General features: G+C 48.8%; 11 protein-coding genes across 11 annotated transcripts; 5 read left to right on the forward strand and 6 right to left on the reverse strand.

Annotated features, from left to right (window-relative positions):
• Positions 1-2: 2 nt before the first annotated feature.
• Positions 3-410, reverse strand: NEMAJ01_0586 (uncharacterized protein; the record flags this gene model as incomplete). Its single annotated transcript, XM_047914424.1, has 1 exon — positions 3-410. One exon carries the CDS (start codon positions 408-410, stop codon positions 3-5), a length of 408 nt encoding a protein of 135 aa, XP_047770381.1.
• Positions 411-1,293: 883 nt separating this feature from the next.
• NEMAJ01_0587 (uncharacterized protein) lies at positions 1,294-2,874 on the reverse strand (the record flags this gene model as incomplete). The annotated part of the gene is made up of 1 exon (XM_047914425.1): positions 1,294-2,874. One exon carries the CDS (start codon positions 2,872-2,874, stop codon positions 1,294-1,296), a length of 1,581 nt encoding a protein of 526 aa, XP_047770382.1.
• Positions 2,875-3,180: 306 nt separating this feature from the next.
• NEMAJ01_0588 (L-threonylcarbamoyladenylate synthase) lies at positions 3,181-4,167 on the reverse strand (the record flags this gene model as incomplete). The annotated part of the gene is made up of 1 exon (XM_047914426.1): positions 3,181-4,167. One exon carries the CDS (start codon positions 4,165-4,167, stop codon positions 3,181-3,183), a length of 987 nt encoding a protein of 328 aa, XP_047770383.1.
• Positions 4,168-4,381: 214 nt separating this feature from the next.
• Positions 4,382-5,284, reverse strand: NEMAJ01_0589 (uncharacterized protein; the record flags this gene model as incomplete). The annotated part of the gene is made up of 1 exon (XM_047914427.1): positions 4,382-5,284. The coding sequence occupies one exon, from the start codon at positions 5,282-5,284 to the stop codon at positions 4,382-4,384; it is 903 nt and encodes a 300-aa protein (XP_047770384.1).
• Positions 5,285-5,376: 92 nt separating this feature from the next.
• Positions 5,377-6,693, forward strand: NEMAJ01_0590 (uncharacterized protein; the record flags this gene model as incomplete). The annotated part of the gene is made up of 1 exon (XM_047914428.1): positions 5,377-6,693. The coding sequence occupies one exon, from the start codon at positions 5,377-5,379 to the stop codon at positions 6,691-6,693; it is 1,317 nt and encodes a 438-aa protein (XP_047770385.1).
• Positions 6,694-7,017: 324 nt separating this feature from the next.
• On the forward strand, positions 7,018-7,647 carry NEMAJ01_0591 (translation initiation factor 4E; the record flags this gene model as incomplete). The annotated part of the gene is made up of 1 exon (XM_047914429.1): positions 7,018-7,647. One exon carries the CDS (start codon positions 7,018-7,020, stop codon positions 7,645-7,647), a length of 630 nt encoding a protein of 209 aa, XP_047770386.1.
• A 42-nt stretch (positions 7,648-7,689) lies between these two features.
• Positions 7,690-8,619, reverse strand: NEMAJ01_0592 (cytoplasmic tRNA 2-thiolation protein 1; the record flags this gene model as incomplete). The annotated part of the gene is made up of 1 exon (XM_047914430.1): positions 7,690-8,619. The coding sequence occupies one exon, from the start codon at positions 8,617-8,619 to the stop codon at positions 7,690-7,692; it is 930 nt and encodes a 309-aa protein (XP_047770387.1).
• Positions 8,620-8,762: 143 nt separating this feature from the next.
• Positions 8,763-9,011, forward strand: NEMAJ01_0510 (uncharacterized protein; the record flags this gene model as incomplete). Its single annotated transcript, XM_047914348.1, has 1 exon — positions 8,763-9,011. The coding sequence occupies one exon, from the start codon at positions 8,763-8,765 to the stop codon at positions 9,009-9,011; it is 249 nt and encodes an 82-aa protein (XP_047770305.1).
• An 828-nt stretch (positions 9,012-9,839) lies between these two features.
• NEMAJ01_0593 (ribosome biogenesis protein SSF1/2) lies at positions 9,840-10,679 on the forward strand (the record flags this gene model as incomplete). The annotated part of the gene is made up of 1 exon (XM_047914431.1): positions 9,840-10,679. The coding sequence occupies one exon, from the start codon at positions 9,840-9,842 to the stop codon at positions 10,677-10,679; it is 840 nt and encodes a 279-aa protein (XP_047770388.1).
• A 301-nt stretch (positions 10,680-10,980) lies between these two features.
• Positions 10,981-12,597, reverse strand: NEMAJ01_0594 (uncharacterized protein; the record flags this gene model as incomplete). Its single annotated transcript, XM_047914432.1, has 1 exon — positions 10,981-12,597. The coding sequence occupies one exon, from the start codon at positions 12,595-12,597 to the stop codon at positions 10,981-10,983; it is 1,617 nt and encodes a 538-aa protein (XP_047770389.1).
• A 463-nt stretch (positions 12,598-13,060) lies between these two features.
• NEMAJ01_0595 (uncharacterized protein) lies at positions 13,061-14,824 on the forward strand (the record flags this gene model as incomplete). The annotated part of the gene is made up of 1 exon (XM_047914433.1): positions 13,061-14,824. One exon carries the CDS (start codon positions 13,061-13,063, stop codon positions 14,822-14,824), a length of 1,764 nt encoding a protein of 587 aa, XP_047770390.1.
• Positions 14,825-14,985: the final 161 nt, after the last annotated feature.

Here is a 14,985-nt window from a genome sequence, read left to right on the forward strand (position 1 = left end):
GGCTACGCCGTGAAATAGCCCTCTTCGTCTGGCTCGGAGCACTTTCTTCTTTTCCTCCAGGAGTTCCCAGATGCTTCGAGAAGGTCAGAAACCTCCTCCAACTGCCGGTTTATGTTTTCGAGGAGTATGAGCTCTTGGTGGCTTAGATGCACGATGGGGGTGCCAGAGAACGAGATTGCGTCGTTGATGCTTTTGAACTCTATGGTCACCACGTACATAAATTTCTTCCTTTCTTCTGCTCGCTTGTAGTATACGGTATACGCCTTCTCCGAGTCAACGGAAACAGTTGCGTTGAAGGGAAGCGAAAAAGTGACTACGTTCTCCTTCCTGATCACTGGGGTGCTTACCTCCGCCTTGTGCTCGTATCCGTCCAGCTTGAATGGGAAGCGCAGGGAAATCGTGTTCGCCATTTTCTGTTTTCTCAAATTTTTTTGTAGTTATACGCCTCCTGCGAAATGCGCCCCCGCTCAGACGGCCAGAAATGATCGTGCTTCATTCTTTACTATTGTGGAGGACGGACACTCTCCTGCCTGTGGGTATTTTTGCTTTGGGCGGCTTCAAATAAACACGCACAAAAATGTCGTTTTATTTCGGAATTTGCTCTGTTCTTGTGCGAAACGCCCTTTGGGACTGCCGTCCTGATGAGGGCTGGCTCTTCTCTGGAAAGCATGCATTCTGCCACTGCATTTCTCTGGGTTTATGCCCTGCTAGCCTGGCACTGCCTCCAGAATGTGCGGTTTCTGGGCTACTCCCTCTGGCACTGCACTGGACTCCTTTCGCCTGCGCATTCTTTGCAGCTGGAGGACCAGAGGACGCTCTTGCATCAGCTGCATTTCGTGCTCTCCAGCAGGATTGAAACTCGAACAAAAAGTCTTCAGTTTTCTTGAATTTTACGTAAAAGTACGGATTTTTATGCAACACCGCCGTGAGAATTCGGGCTAGGAATACGCACTTTCCTGCACAGAAGGAGATTTAGAAAGGAAGACGTGCCTGCACGCTTGGCCTGGCATGCACCCACCAAAACTATTTTTCTCTTTCACTCTGCTGCCTTCCTGCAGGAAGCATCTCGTTTAGAATAGCTGAAGTTTATTTATACGCCTGCTGGCGTGCCTTTCTATCCATTTCAGGCCGGCCTCTCACCTACTTGCAGAGTTTCTTGCACAGAGTACACATTCAGCGCATTTCACCCACAAAAGAGAGCCGAGCAGGTCTGGGAGCATCTTGCACTGGCTCAACTGGCATTTCCCGCACACCCATATACTTATAGCGAGTGCAGAATAATGCAATCTGGGCCTAACTCCTGCCTGACGTGATATCATCATCGCAGCACTCTGTAATTATGACTCCAGTGCTCTTGTATATCTCAAGTGCCTCGTAGAGGAAATACTTTTTTATGTGGAACTTTCTTCTCCCGAATAAGGCGAGAGACTCCAAAATAGACCTCCCATTCTGGACAAACAAAGCATCCTCTCGATCGAGCATATCCTTTCCGCTGAACATGTTAAACTTTTCCTCGTATCTGCTCAGTGCTTTGTCGTTGTCGGAGAGCCATGTGCGGATGCGCTCCATACTTGCCTTGGCCTTTTCCCACGCCCCCTTCTGGTATAGCATGTACCTTTTCAGCTGCAGAGCCTGCATCTTAAGGCCCGGGAAGTGCTTGGGAGACTCCTCTTTCATCATCGTGAATTCGTCAAGCACGGACTTGTAGAAGTTGTCCAGCATGGCGATGCACTCATCCGCAATTTCCACCAGCAAATTGTCTATTTCAGATATGCTGCCTGAATCGGCTCGATATACATTCGCCTCCAATGCCAGGCTCATAGCCGTGTATATCTTCACCAAAATCTTTTTCCCCGTCTTTTTGGCGAGTTGGAGATGGGCTTCCTGGTTCAGAAGAATCTGCGAGGACTCAAAGACATTATCCAGCAGGCAGCTTAGCTGGTGCAGCGTGTTTATCTGCATAAACTGCATAAACTTGCTCCACTCCGTGGGGGTAATGTGCTCGTTTATATTCCCGTGTTGGGCGTCGTAATAATATCTGTCGTCAAATTGCCTCTTCGCAGGCCCATCCCCTTTCACGCCAAACTCCTCGGGGTTGTACATGTATGGCTTTAACTTCGTGTGATATATTGCATTCTGTATTTCCTGCTGTGCAGATAAGATACTAGAACGAAGCACGCCAATAGCGCAATCCACCGTCTCCTTCAGGACCGTGTGTGTGACGCCTTTTTTCTCCAGGACGAAGTTTATGCTGCTGTACGACAGGCTGAAAATGTTTACGCCCAAAGTACTTTTTATAATTCCCAGGTCGAGCATATACGCAATATCCTCCAGCGTAACTATCATATTAAACGTAGATATATCGTCTACGCCATGCTTAAAATCGCTAAGCAGGAAGTACCTGGACCGTATATTTCGCATTGCTATATCCGTCAAGTGCGCTACTGGGGGGTACTTGAACGAGCAGCTCATAATTATTCTCTCTCTGTGCGCCTCCAGAATGCCCTCGCGTATCTTGGGCTGGGCTATCGTGGTTATTGCGCTTGTGTACTCCTGCAACTCCTCGCACAGAAATGCCATTCCCAGGGATCCGTGGTCCTGCAAGAAGAACCCTGCAGGACTCGACCTTTTCCTGAGGCCTCTATCCACTTGCTGAATCTCCCGGGCAAGACGTGCCGGAATATTCGCAGCTTCTTGCGCGTATGTATTTGGATTCCCAAAGTGCACGATCGGAGCTGTCCATGCAGGGCCTCCCCCGGGGGAAGAGTGCAGGAAATTGTGCGACATACTCCCAAAGACGCCTGCAATGCGAGAAATGAGTCCTATCAAAAGGGAAATTTTCATCGAGTCTATCTTTCTTCTTTTTATCTCCATGAAATTTCCCTCTGGAATTTTCTATATACGAATTCGCTTTGAGCATTTTGATGGCAAACACTATCTTGCTCCAGAGGAAGAAAAACCCACAGGAGAATCACGGGCCTACAGAGCACTCCAGAGGCAGAATCTCCCAATCTGTCGCTGAGAAGGACATTTCGTGCGCGAATACTCCGCGGACAGAGTGAGATTTATTCGGGCTAATTCAAGGGAAAGCCGAGCGTATAGGAGGTGCAAGCTTCTTCAAAGAATTTATTCAGTTACTTCTGTCTCCGCGGCACTTCTCTTCTGCAGTACCTCCAAAGCTTACATCCAGTGCGAGGCTGCTCTGGTAAGCCTGTCCATCACAGCCCTGCCCTCTCCGTCCACCTCCATCTGCGCCGTGTATATTTTGGAGACTCTCCGGTCCAAGAACCTCAGCCCGTCAAAGACCCTTTGGGCAGCTGTTTTAGCACTCTCTCCCAGCGAGTAAACTACAAGGTTTCCGCCCTTCTTCGCATACCTTTCTGGCACCAGCAGTCCAGCGGACTCTTCCCGGACTCTCTCTATTTTTTCCTCTATTTCAGAAGGACTCCCCGTGAGCATAGTCACTGCTGCGGAGGGCGAGTAGTGCTTGTACCTTGTCCCTGGGGACATCTTTCCTGACGCCGTGTCGGCACTGGAAAGAAGCTCCAGAGCGGGAACAAACTCCTGTATAGCCTCGTACGAAATAACTCCAGGACGAAGAAATAGCGGGGGAGAGCACAGAGCATTTACAACTGTAGACTCAACGCCCTCCTCGCAGGAGCCACCGTCCACAATTAGGGAAATCTCTCCCCCCAGATCCTCAAATACGTGCTGGGCTGTTGTTGGGCTGGGGCGCGTGCTTTTGTTCGCTGAAGGTCCTACGATGGGCTCTCCCAAATGGTCTATTAGCAAAAGAGTGTCTCTGTGATTTGGCATTCTAACAGCTACAAAGTCACTCCCTGCCGTGACAGAGTCGGGCAGTGCCGTGCTCCTGGGGAAAAGCAGAGTGAGTGGGCCCGGCCAGAATGCATCGATAAGTTCCGCGTAGACTTTCGGGATCTCCCCGGAAATGCACCTTCGAAGCATCTCCAGAGACGAGACGTGGACAATAAGCGGATTATCCATCGGCCTATTCTTCACTGCAAAGACTTTTTGGATTAAGTCCTCCCGCCATGCGATAGCGCCCAGTCCGTATACAGTTTCGGTTGGAAATGCAACTGGCCCCTCCTGGAAGGCTGCGGATATTTTTTCCAAATTCCCCTCAACTGGAACTATTTGCGCGTGCATAAATATTTTTTTCACGCGCTCTCTATTTACCTGGTACTCCGAGACGAGGAGTTGGCATCGCACGATTTCCAGCCAAAAATCAGCGAGTACGTGCCCCTGGAAAAGGCACACTCTACAACTTTCTTACTGCGTGATGTAAAATTAGCTCAAAATAGGATATTTTCAGGGCGTTACTAGCAGGTTTATGCATGTCCTTGGGCTGAGGGCCTGCAATTTATCCGCCGCGCACGTCTGACATATCTTCTTCTTCTGTTAGGCTCTCCGACATAAGCGAACACGCGGACTCCCTGGAGCTCTCCTGCTCCATGTCGGAAAGATCGTACTCCTCCTCCGGGTACTTTAGCGGGACCATGTACTTGCTCGGGGCGCTGCTGGAGGGGCATACACTGTTTAGCATGCATCGGTCGCACTGGGGATCTGCCTCCTTGCATACAGTGTACCCGTGATAGTTAAACGAAGGGGTGATGAATTTCCAGAGTTTCTGCGAAAATGCGTTCTCCATGCTTTTCTGCACAGCCCTTGCACGCTCTCCACTCATCCGCATATTTGCTCTTTTTCCGCTGGAGGAAAAACGCTCTTCAAGCCATCCCAGGCGAAACATAGTTCTTACTATCGTGTTCGCTGGGGGGATTCCTGCACACTCTCCCCACGCGTGGTGCATGACTCGGTGGGCGTGGAACTCGCTAATGCACTTAAGGCGCAAGAGGTCGCTCAAAGTCCGCGGGATTTCGCCATGCTCGCACACGTACTTCGATACAACGTGGAGTTTCTGCATGACCTGCAGGGAGTAGCTTTTTGCAAGGACTTTGGACAGCTTGCTTAGGGGAGTCCCCAAAATGTGTGCTGGATTGAGCACCCCAGAAGGTGCCTCCCACGCAGAAGGAGGCGGACTTTCCGGGGGCGGAAGAGACTCCAGGGCCCGGATATTGCTCATCAGGAGGAGATGTGCGTCCGGGTGCGTGCAAATAGTGAAGTAAAAAAAGATGTACAGCCGCCTAACTCGCACATCTTCGATCCGTAGGATGCTTTCCGGCAAATCCTCACCGGAAGAACTCGCTGCATTATTTCGCTTTTTCCAGGCCTCGTGCAGGAGCAGCACAATCCGGTTCTTGTCCATAGAAAAAGAAAAAGAAAAGCCGCAGAGTTATACGGGGAAGGGCAGCTGTGCAGAATAAAAATGCATATAAATAAAAAAGAGAATTTTATGCAATGGACAGTGTGAAAGTGTTTCTGCGCGTAAAGGGGGAAGGAGAGAAGAAAGAAGGCGAATTTTCCTTCCTGGACAACTCTGTGGTCGATGCAACAGGGATGTACGAGTTCGACAAAGTCTTCTACGGGAAGGATCAGCAGGCTGTTTTCCAGAGCATTTCGCCCATAGTGGGGATGGCTCTGGAGGGGTATAACATGGCAGTTTTCACGTACGGGCAAACGGGGAGTGGGAAAACCTTCACAATGGAGGGCACTGAGGAGCACCCTGGGATAATTCCGCTGACGATAGAGAAGGTCTTTTTGGACCGGATAGAGAGCGCTGAGATCTCTATGGTGGAGGTTTACAACGAGAAAATATACGATCTAATATCCGAGAAGGCGCTGAGCGTGATGGAGGGCGGGTCCGGGGTTGTGCTGAGTGGGCTGACGCACGTGATGTGCAAGACCGAGGGGGAGGCCGTGCAGGCCTTCGAGCAGGGGATGAAGGCGAGAAAGACGGCCTCCAACGGAGTAAACAGCAAAAGCAGCAGAAGCCACATGGTATTCGTGCTGAAGATACAGCGGGTGGTCGACGGGTGCGGGATAGAGTCCAAAATAACGCTGGTCGACCTTGCAGGGTCTGAGAAGATGTGCATGGAGGGGGAGGCGGAAGGCTTTTCTGTGAAGAGGCAAAAGACCTCCAGAAAGTCCATGGAGACAAGCAATATCAACAGGAGCCTTCTGTACCTTAGCAGAGTGATCAGCACGCTTTCCACGGAGGGCAAGAAAAAACACATCAACTACAGAGACTCCAAGCTCACGTTCATTCTCCGGGACTCGCTGAGCCAAAACTGCAATTTGTCCATCATCGGGAATGTGGACCCTGCGGACCAGACGGAGACCAAAAGCACGATAAGCTTCCTGTGCACGGCCAAAAAGATCAAGCTAACGCCCAGGACAATGATAGATGAAAAAACAACAGAAAAATTGATATCTCGAATTCAGGTTCTTACGAAGGAAAATATGGCGCTGAAGGCAGAGGTAAAGGAGATGCTTGCTGCAAAGAGTCCTGCGAGCGAGTGCTGGGCTGCCAAAACAGTGGGCGCCTGCATTAAGGAGCTGCAGAGCCTCGCAGGGACGGTGGAGGCCCTGGAAAGGAGAGCGAGTACGGTCGAAGAGACGGTAGATGCCATCAAAAAGGGGAATAACGAAGTGGGGGCACTGATCCTGCAGAAAGTCCACGCCAGAAACATCCAGGAAATATCCGCGCTAGATGGCTTCCCCAGGAGAGAAAAGGCTCTGGGAAGCACTGCCGTGAAGAGCCAGAAAAAGCAGTGAAGAGCGAACCCGAATAACCTGAATTTCCTGCCGGCCCTGAAAAGTTCCGCGGTGCCTTCTGGCTTTCTGTGTAGGGTGCAACTGCCAGGCGCAGGGATTGGCTGCATCTCCTGCAAATCGAGGGAGAGTGCCTGCTTCTGCGGAAGAGTTGCGAATATACGGCCAAAAAGTGCCAGAAATGCGCGCGTGTGAGTGCACACGATGCAAGCACACTGCAGGAGAGATAAGAGAGAAAAAAGTTTCTGGGGGATTCGGGACTTCTGCACTGGGAGTGTGCGTGCGCAACAGACTTTAAATATTTTTACTTTTTATTTGCCAAAGCGCATGGATACAGAGAATGCAAGTTCGCGACACAAATTAAACGAAGAGTGGACGCTTTGGTACGACTACCAGGAAAAAAAGTACACATACAGCTCAAACTGGAGCGAAAACCTTCAGAAATTAGGCGCTGTTTCTGACGTGGAGACCTTTTGGGGCATTATGAAGGAGATTGGGGATGTTACCATGCTTCCCATAAGCTCCAATCTGCACTTCTTCCGCACGGGGATAGAGCCGATGTGGGAAGACAAGAAAAATGCGCACGGGGGAAAGTGGGTGCTTGAAATCCCGGGAGGCTCCCCTGTGCAGGACGTGTGGACAAACACGCTTCTTTTCTGCATATCCGAAACCGTGATGACCCGTCCCTCTTCCGGGGCCAGCACGGACTTTATAATATCAGATGCGACGATAGACAGAAGCCTGGCCGGGGTAATATGCGGTGCTGTTTTCTCCCCCCGAAAGAACTATACGAGGATAAGCATTTGGACCAGCCTGAAGGACCGGCGCGTCACGAGGATAGGGGAGCAGTGGAAGTCTTTTGCCGGAATAGAAGACTCGTACAAGCTCAACTTTAAAGCCCACGAGAGCGCAATTAAAGGGTCCAGAGACCCTTCAACAGATGTTTATTCGTTATAGTCAGAAATAAAGATTTACTATTTTAGATCAGCGAAGGCCTTGCTACGGGCACTCAGGCGCCTCCAGGGTTTTAAGAAGCAAGCACGACTTGCAGGTTTTTTCGGCGCTGGAGCAGGTTTTCCCGCACGCCCTGCAGATGTGGCTTTTCATTGTGTGGGCTGCCTTCTGGACGTGGTTTCCCGACTCTATTATCTTCAAAATGACCTGCGGGTTTGTCTTTTCCAGGGCCTTTATATACGTCCTTGCAAAGCCCCTAAAGGCGCCGGGCGAGTACTTGCACTCGGTTGAAAAATATGGCAGTTTGTTGTAGAATGCGTACATCACAATCTCCTTCTCGTAGACTTCAGAGAGCGGCTTGCATCGAGGCACCACCTCCGAGGAGTTCACCTGCGTCACAGGGTGCGTGCACTTTACCAGCCTATTCAGATCCCCGCGGAAGTAGTTCAGGAGAACTGTCTCTGCAATGTCGTCTGCATTGTGTCCGGTTGCGATCATGTCTCCGCCCAGGTGCCTGGTGCCGTCCTCCAAAGCACCGCGCCTGAAGACCCCGCAGTACGTGCAGTTGTTTTTTCGCCCTATTTTCGAGACAACTGAGTCCATTGTGTGTCCGTACATTTCGTCGTAGCTAATTATCTTCAAGGGAATGGCGAGGTCTTTCTCGTTCATGTGCACAACCTCTATTGACTTGTCTCTGTACCCGGAAATGCCTTCATCGATGCAGAGAAGGCGCAGGTCTATCCCGTATCCGTGCCTCTTGTTTAGCAGGTTGATAATATGCGCAAGGACTGTTGAGTCTTTTCCGCCGCTGACCCCAACAACAAGTTTCCGCACTCCCTTGAACATCTCGGTTTTCTGTATTGTTAAATGCACTTGGTTTTCTATTGCCAAGAGAAAGCACTCTTTGCAAAGCTTCATTTTGTTAGATGGCCGAATAGTTACAGCAGGCCGTATCCCGCATGTATTACACCCCATTGGATGAAAATAAAAATAAAGTAGAGAAAACCCCAGGGGAAAGCCCGCGTTGCAGAAGACGCGAATATTCGCGGGATTCTTTTGGTTTTTGCTGCGTGGTAACAGATGCGAAACATAAACACGGCCGGCCTGTAAACATTCGCATGCACACGGAGATAAAGAAGAGGGCGGAAATGCTCGCAAAAGAGGCGCAGAAGGTGCACTATGCCATAGAGCAGCACAATATACACCTGGGGACTCTGGAGCAGCAAACAGAAAAAGTCGAGCAAAAGAGCAAGATACTCTCGAATAAGCTGCTGCGGACTGTGAAGGAGATGCAGAAGGACGGCAGAAACACCATTATAATAGCTCTGACGCTGACTGCAATAATGCTTATTTTGTACCTGGTGTGAGCACGGAGGGTGCATAGCGTGCGGGCGTGGGGTGCTGCCTTCCCATGGGCCACATATTCCACGTACAGGCACTGCAAATGCACATTGCCTGAATAAAGCACAGAAGTTCGCAGTTTGTATGTTTGTGTTGTTGTGTTATTGCAATTTGCAGTTTGCAGTTTGTATTTTCATTGATGAGTTTACAGTTTATGTTGTTGCATTGCTATATTTCATATTTCTATATTTAATGTTATTGCATTCTCATAATAATGTACTTTCATAATAATGTACTTTCATAATATTGTAGCTCGTATTTCTATATTTAATGTTATTGCATTCTCATAATAATGCACTTTCATAATATTGCATTCTCACAATAATGTACTTTCATAATATTGCAGCTCGTATTTCTGCATTCTGAGCACAGTTACTCCTAAATTGTCTATTGCCAAGAAAGGCCTAATTAAGGGGGCTACACTTTGGGCAAGTAAGGACACTGTTTCACATGGGCACCTCCCAAATACAACTCGCACTTTAGAAACCCGCAGAACCCGTGGAAACTCGTGTTTTAGACGGATTGCCCGTGCGGAAAGGGGCTTATATGCGCCTGACTCCGAAAGTGAGAAAACACAGACTCTTGCCGGGCATAAATGGCGCACAGGCCATCCCAAGAAATTCTGCGGGCATATAACAGAGTGCCCGTGCCTGTGTGCCTTTATATGCACTTTTGGGGCTAACTTTCCCAAAGTGTTTTCTGGGCACTTTTCCTGCAGCCCGGGCTTATGCAGTCTCCGGCAGAAAAAGCAGAGGCAGAAAACAGAAAAAAAGAAAGCAGAAAAAAATATTTCAATGGCTAGACGGGAGAATAAAGTAGTAATAAAATTTGGGCAAGTAACGGCATCATATGCAAAACTGGTCCAGGAGTGTAGAGAGTGCTTTGAGCCGGGAGTCACGAGAAACCTCAAGGAAGAAAGAAAGTGGAGAATAAAAGACTATGTGCAGCTAGCCAGACATTTCTCGGCGTCTCACATATGGGCATTCTCACAGTCTGAGGAGCACAATAACCTAAAGGTGATCTCTTTGCTGAGCGATACAAGCAAGACCTTCTACTTTAAAATACATCAGTACATGTTCAGCTCCAAAATCAACACGTCGACTCTGAACATAGGAGACCGGATGAACGGATACTTTATTATTCCCATCAACATCGATAAGGCTGATCCAATCACAGAGCTTATTGAGGAGATAAAAAACAACGTAAATGTGTCGCACCTGACCACCCGAGCAATTACCATTAAAAAGCTGAGCGAAGACAGGTACCTATTCACAAACTACATAATAAAGAAGGAGGAGAGGCCGGGCGCAGAAAACCAGGTGAAACTTACTCTTGTGGAAAGAGGCCCAGTCATGCACCTGGAGCTCCAGAAGATCGAGAAGGGAATATGCAGCGGAGATGTGATATACCACAGATACATACACAAGACCCCGGAGGAGCTGCGAGAGAGGGAGCTCCGGATACAGGAGAGAGAAAGAGAGAAGCAGCGAAGAAAGGCCGTGCAGGAGGAAAATGTAAGGCGAAAGAAGGGAAAGAAGGAGCCAGCCGCTTCTGCAGAGGAGAGCCAGGATTCCGACGACTCCTCCGAAGACTCCTCCCCCACAGAAGACAGCGACAAGGAGAACGTTTCGTAGAATCGCAAAAATAAACATCTAGATACTTACGTTGTCCCGGGCACTCGACAAGAAAAAGCGGAAGCCCCTCTTCCAGACAGGCTGAAGTCGGTGCTAGCTGAAAGTTTTAGGTGCCATGCACTCTGTGTTTATTTGTTCCTATTATCGTTACTCGCAACATTCACGGAAATAGCGGAAGCTGCAAGACAGGCTGCTTCTGCATGGGAATGCGCTCGCTCGGAAAGTGCAGGCATTTGGAAGTTGCTGCATGCGCCTGTAGCAGTTGCACGCAGGGAGTTTTTTCTGTAGCGCATTTCCCGTCCTACGACTCATGAGAGCAGAAGGAAACACTGAACCCGTTGCTAGGGCGTATGCTCAGATTTAGAGTGTACGAAAACTGCTCTCTGGCGCTGCTGTTTTTATTCGTGTACTCCATGTGGATGCCGCCGTGCAGCTCAAAGGAGTCACTGCCTGTAGATATTTTCTCTAGCCTTGAGCACTTTATCGTCATGTTCTGAGCCTCTGCCGATAGATCCAGTATCTCCACTATTTGTCTGCTTACGCTTCTGTAGAAGTCCTCGCTTGGCGTTTCATTAGAATACACTTCCTCGATCAGGCGGTCCAGTTTACTGCTGGCTTCCTCGGGGGCTTCCGTTACTTGCACCAAAACAAGCAAGTAGTTCAGTATTCCTGGCGCCAGAATACTTTTATTTTTGTCTTTGTACGTGGCAACTTTGCAGGGCGTGCTAATAAGGGGCTTGGACGGGTCTCGGGCCTTTAGGGCCTCAGAGACAGACTTAAACCATGCGGCAAATGACTCATTTTCTTCTGCAAGTGTTCCCGTGCTGATCTCAGCTGCTTTCTCGTGGCAGGCGGCAAAGTAGCCTACCGTCTCGCGTATGCTCTCCTCCAGGGTGCACAGAGACTTCCGGGAAATATTTAAGACTTTGGATTTCCAGACGGGGGCATGGAAGGACACTTTTGCATAAGTCCGGGGTTTCATTGCCTTGTACTCCAGCCACGTCATGGGGCGCATGCGAGAGTGCACTATTTCCTGGGTCCCACTCTGCAATGGATTTTCCTCTTGGGGAGTCTCCGGCAGCGGAGCAAAGAGGCGGTTATACACACGCCGGGCAATTGTTCTTTCTCCTTCTCCTGTAGAGGCTGCTTCTGCCTGCAAGATGTCATGCAAAATGCTGTGCACGCTTTGCACGAATATTTCTACGTTTTCTGGGGTTTCCGCGTACAAAAGAGCGTATATCCCCACGAGGGTTCTATTGCTCAGAATTTCCAGAGTATTTTTTTCCGACGTGATTCTGCACTTGTATTTTTTGGTGCATTGGAAATACTCTATAATCTGCGCGGCTTCTGTCTGCTTGACTTCTTCGATGGTTTCGCCCTCCTGGTTTTTCACGGGGGTAGAAAGAGACACCCGAAAAACTTCTTCTCCATTTGCTTTTTTCAGAGAAACTTCTTCTTCTGTGCATGTAATGCCAACATCCACGCCCTCACTCAGCAAAAAGAGCGAGGCAAGGATCTTGTATGCGTGCGGGCGAACATTCTCTGCGTGAAGGAACGAGGATAGTGAGTCTGTTCGGGAAAAGTCAATTTCCAGAGACCCATCGACCAAAACAAGCATTCTTTTGAGGACTTCCTGGTAGTCCCTTGCAGAAGCACGCTCTAGCTCGGTTTCTGCGTGGATTCTGACCGTTTCATACGCGGAGCTTTCCTCTTCCGGGATCTCAGGATACGCTGAAAGGGCCTTCTTGCTCCGGCTGCGCATCCGCAAAAAGCCCAGTGCTCCTTTTGGGTTAACCTCTGCTACACATGCTTTCTCCTGCAGTGCAGAATTGTTCGGGTTGTTCGGATTGTTCGGATTGTTCGGGTGAGAGTATGCTTTATACGCTGCTAGTGCTGCTAGTAAAACCTGCTTTTTCATGCTGTGTATTTTTTTTCTTTATTTATATATGCATGACATCAGCATTTCAACAAGAAAAACGTAAAAAATAAATCGGGGATCATTTTTAGAAAATGATCTTTCCGTGATTTCTGTGCTTTTAGTGATTAAATTTTCAGTGTGTACAGTTCCGTGCAGGAAAGTGTCTGTTGAAATAGTCTTTTTGCACGCATTGGAAAATCATATTTCATGGCCCGGGGAATTTGGCACAGAAAAAGCTGTTTTAACAGGAGGCAAGGGATATTTGAGCCTGTTAATTGGGGGCAGGCTCTTCTGAGAGTTTCAGCGCGGCATGTTTATAGGCGAGAATTGAGATAAGACCGAGTTTTTGGAGGCATTTGATTCTTTCTATATAATAAATAAAATTCGGAAAAATATGGAAATGCATCCAAAAGCCCGAATATGTCGTCCGATTGGATATATTGGCCTTTTTCTGGCGGCTTTAATGTGGAGTCTTCTGGAAATAGGCAGTAGCACGGGCACATGCTCTTTCTTGAATTTATTTTCTCAGTGCAACTGCACAGCACTGGAGGAAAACCCTTTAACAGGAGGCGTGCAAAGAGAGCCCTGCATAAAGTACGAATGCAACTTTTCGCCGGAGGAGTACGCCGAATGGTCCAAACACACGATTTCCTTCATAGATAACTCTACGGAGAGAACTGAAATTAGGACTATGATTCACTCGTTTCTTGACCAAGGCCGGGTGTGGAAGGAAGACCCACGAGAGATCTCCTGCAACAGAGGCAAAGCATATACTATGTGCATGAATGGCCCACACAAGGAAATGACGCGGTATATGAATAAGGTCGTTGAGTGGGTGCGGTCGATAGGGCTGACATACACTGTCATTCACTGCAAGGGGCTGAGAGCCCATACTTTTGAAGAGTCGATTCTGACAAATCCTGGGATGGAAGAAATTAGGTTTTGCAACAGCAAGATATACTTGGACCCTCTTCTTCTCCTGAACAAGGCCAAAAACGTGAAAACACTCCATTTTGAGCACTGGACCCCGATTATAGCGACTAGTTCGGTTTTAGAATCCCCCAAGAACTTCGAGCACATTGAAAATCTGCGCCTAACCAGCACCTCCCCAGACGGGCTAGTCATCCCAGACCTTTTTAAGCGCTTTTTGTTCCCCAGGCTAAAAACGCTTCATCTGAGGACCACGGGAATTACGAATTTGGACTTTCTAAACAGCACAAACAAAAGCACGCTGGAAGAGCTGTGCATTGAGAACGAAAGCATCGAGCGGATAGACATGAGCATTCTTTCCAGCATACCGCGCCTGGATAAGCTAACAATTGTTTCTCAGCACCTGGATAAGTGCCAGGTTGAAAAAGGCGTGTTTTTGAACTTTATGCGGGAAATGAAAAGCGTAAGTTCTCTTAGGATAAACTACGACATATACAGAAAGATAGACAGTGGAATTTTCCCCATGAGCACAAAGGACGAAAACAGCGTAAGCCTGCACTTTCCGACGTACTACAGCGACGACGTGTACTTTGCCGTAGAGGCCTCGCACAAAAAAAGCTCGCAGGAGCTTCTTATACGCATTCCGTGCGAGATATACTGGACACAGATGTTCGAAAAGTTCAGGTTCCCTTTCAGGCGCCACGAAGTAGCCTTTCTCACGATGCAAATACACAGTCGCAGCGATAGTGCTGAAAAAGAGTGCCTGCACGTGGTGAAGAGGGCTATTCGCGCGTACAGAAACGTTAAGAGCGAGTATATTTTGATAGATATTAACGGCCGAAAAAAAAACAGGTTTGACGTGGTAGAGCTCTTTAAGACCCTGGCGGACGAAAACATGAATGTGTCCAAAGTGTTTATTCAGCACTCAGGACCAGCACCCAGCTCGGATGCGTCTGCCTGCGTCTTTGGGGGTAAAAATCTGGCCATTTGCAAGCTCAGCGTGGGCGCATCCCAGAGCATTCTGCTGGTCTGCATATGCCCGAGAACAGCTGCCAGCCCAGCCGATATAAAACAGCGGCTAGACCGAATCCACAGCATTGGAACAGACCCGGAATACCAGAAAAAGCATATCGAAAAAGTTGTGGGCAGCCCAAACTACGCCCCCGGAGAGTATATAGACGTGACGGAATGGTACGAGAAAAATTGCGAGCTCCCAGCTGTAGCTAAAAAAAAGCCAACGGAAGCACCTGCACGCCCTCCCCCGAGTATGTTCTCTTGCAGCATTAGTATTATATAAGTATCACTGGCTATGGTCTCTTCTGTGGACTCCATGCACTTCTAGCAGACAGATTTTTGTTTTGTCACGGGATATTTGGGAGCGTGCTGAAAACGCTGAAATTAAGCTTTTAGGAGCCTGGATCTTCTACGGAACTGCCCGGGCGACTTCACACAGCAAAT

The sequence above is a fragment of the Nematocida major genome, assembly GCF_021653875.1.
Source record: "Nematocida major strain JUm2507 chromosome Unknown 2427, whole genome shotgun sequence".
Classification (NCBI taxonomy): Eukaryota; Fungi; Microsporidia; genus Nematocida; species Nematocida major.